This window comes from Gadus macrocephalus, chromosome 23, assembly GCF_031168955.1.
Source record: "Gadus macrocephalus chromosome 23, ASM3116895v1".
NCBI lineage: Eukaryota > Metazoa > Chordata > Actinopteri > Gadiformes > Gadidae > Gadus > Gadus macrocephalus.
Window position 1 is genome coordinate 19,948,466 of NC_082404.1, and position 2,500 is coordinate 19,950,965.

The 2,500-nt window shown below is 47.2% G+C and overlaps 1 protein-coding gene across 1 annotated transcript in view; it reads left to right on the plus strand.

Moving 5' to 3' along the window:
* Positions 1-2,500, plus strand: part of myripb (myosin VIIA and Rab interacting protein b) — a 21,462-nt gene that overhangs the window by 1,920 nt on the left and 17,042 nt on the right. Inside the window, exons 4-5 of the mRNA XM_060045809.1 lie at positions 137-217; positions 471-659. Of these exons, the coding sequence (XP_059901792.1) occupies positions 137-217; positions 471-659 (270 nt within the window). The remainder of the gene's footprint in view (positions 1-136; positions 218-470; positions 660-2,500) is intronic.

The following is a 2,500-nucleotide window of genomic DNA, read 5'->3' on the forward strand; positions in this document are numbered from 1 at the left end:
TCAGTAACTTTGAACCAGCTCTTGCCGTTTTTGAACCTGTGTGTGTGTCTTGCCATGTGCCTGTGTGTGATTGTGTTGCTGTGTGTTTGTGTTGCCGTGTGTGTGTGTTGCCTTGTGCGTGCATGTGTGTGTGTAGGAGAAGCAGAATGAAGCTCGATATCTCCGGGACCACAAAGAGGACCTTATAGAGGAACTCGCCACAACCATTGTACACAAAGTAGGTTTGGGATATTACATTTTTGTATCACATCATATAATTATTTTTTTCTTATTCTTCTTTGTAAGTCTTATGCCATTATTAAAACAGAGCCATAACATTCAAAGTAGCTGCCAGTGCATTCATTGTTGTCATTCAACGTTAATGCCTCACTCTTCCAGCCTGCATAGTGTTTGATCAGATAGGGTTAGGGTTAGGGTTAGATAGTTAGTGTTAATTAGCTCTGATCTCCTGTCGCCTCCTCTCCTCTCAGATCATCCAGCGACGGAAGCGCTCAGTGATGCAGAGTGAGTATGACTTTGTGTGGCCCCAGCCGGCCCCGCCCCCGGCCCCGGCCCTGGCCCCGCCCCCGGCCCCGCCCAGCGAGCTGGCCTCCCCAGCCCTGCCCCCGGCCTCCTCCCAGGGCAGCCAGGAGCCCCTCCCCAACCCCTACTCCCTCTGGGTGCGTCGAAACACGCATTCGCTCGCACCAACACACACACATCCACACGTGGTCACGCACACGCACACTCATGCACAAGCACACACACATACAAGCGCGTCAACACACAAACTCACCCACATGCTCAAACGCTCACACACACACACACACACTCACCAACACCCACACACAACACAATCAACCACGGCCACACACTTACCCAAACCTACCACACTCTCATACACACACACACACACACACACACACACACACACACACACACACACACACACACACACACACACACACACACACACACACACACACACACACAAACACAAACTGTCCGATTACACACGTTGAATCGGCTGAAAAGAACGCCGACGTGGCCCGGGGTGTCGCCCCCTAAACAGATTCAGTCTACTCACAGTAGACTGGCTAGACTGACTCAGACTGCTGTAATACAGTAGACTGGCTAGACTGACTCACACTGCTGTAATACAGTAGACTGGCTAGACTGACTCACACTGCTGTAATACAGTAGACTGGCTAGACTGACTCACACTGCTGTAATACAGTAGACTGGCTAGACTGACTCACACTGCTGTAATACAGTAGACTGGCTAGACTGACTCACACTGCTGTAATACAGTAGACTGGCTAGACTGACTCACACTGCTGTAATACAGTCAGGGGCGGATCTAGCCATTTTGGGGCCCTAGGCAAAATATAGACATGGGGCCCTCATTTTTGAAACACGTACACAAAACAAATAACCATCCCAATACTCTTAGAATCGCAATAAACCCATAGTGCACTGCCACTCAACTCTCCACAGTAAAATCAGTTTCAGATATATATATTTTTTTTTTCAGTTTTTTTTTTTTTTTTTTTGGTTGGGGCCCTAGGCACTTGCCTAGGTTTGCCTAATGGAAGATCCGCCACTGAATACAGTAGACTGGCTAGACTGACTCACACTGCTGTAATACAGTAGACTGGCTAGACTGACTCACACTGCTGTAATACAGTAGACTGGCTAGACTGACTCACACTGCTGTAATACAGTAGACTGGCTAGACTGACTCACACTGCTGTAATACAGTAGACTGGCTAGACTGACTCACACTGCTGTAATACAGTAGACTGGCTAGACTGACTCACACTGCTGTAATACAGTAGACTGGCTAGACTGACTCACACTGCTGTAATACAGTAGACTGGCTAGACTGCCTCACACTGCTGTAATACAGTAGACTGGCTAGACTGGCTCACACTGCCGTAATACAGTATTAACAGCCTCAAGTTGACATATCTGTCTCTGGATAATATCAGCAATAACAATAACATAACTCCAGCTGCCACATGTCTGCTATTCCCCGATCAGGACCGGGGCTTCTGACTCTGTTTCAAACACTCAGAGCGGTGACTTTTAGATGGGAACAATGCTGCTCTTTGATCTGCCCAGGCCTGAAGTGGCAGAAGGAAGAGCATTGGCAGGTTTTATTTCATTTTGGTCTCAGTTGTCATGATTCTCTGCATGATAGGTCAGTGGAAAGTACAGCAGGATATTAAAGACCGTTCACTTTGTCCAATCTAAAAATAAATGTACGAACCATACACATATTTTTAGATCGGACAAAGTGAGAGCTTGACCGACCCAAATAGATCTGGCTTGTTTTTAAGGCAAAATGAAGAGCAGATGTTAAAGGTGCCATGACATGCTATTTTATGGATGCTTTAATATAGGTATTAGTGGGCCACTAACACAGTATTCAAAGACGTTCCCAAAATTCAGCCGTGGTGCAGAGATACAGCCATTCCGAGCCAGTCGCACATTGAGCTTCCCCCAAATGCGCTGTATT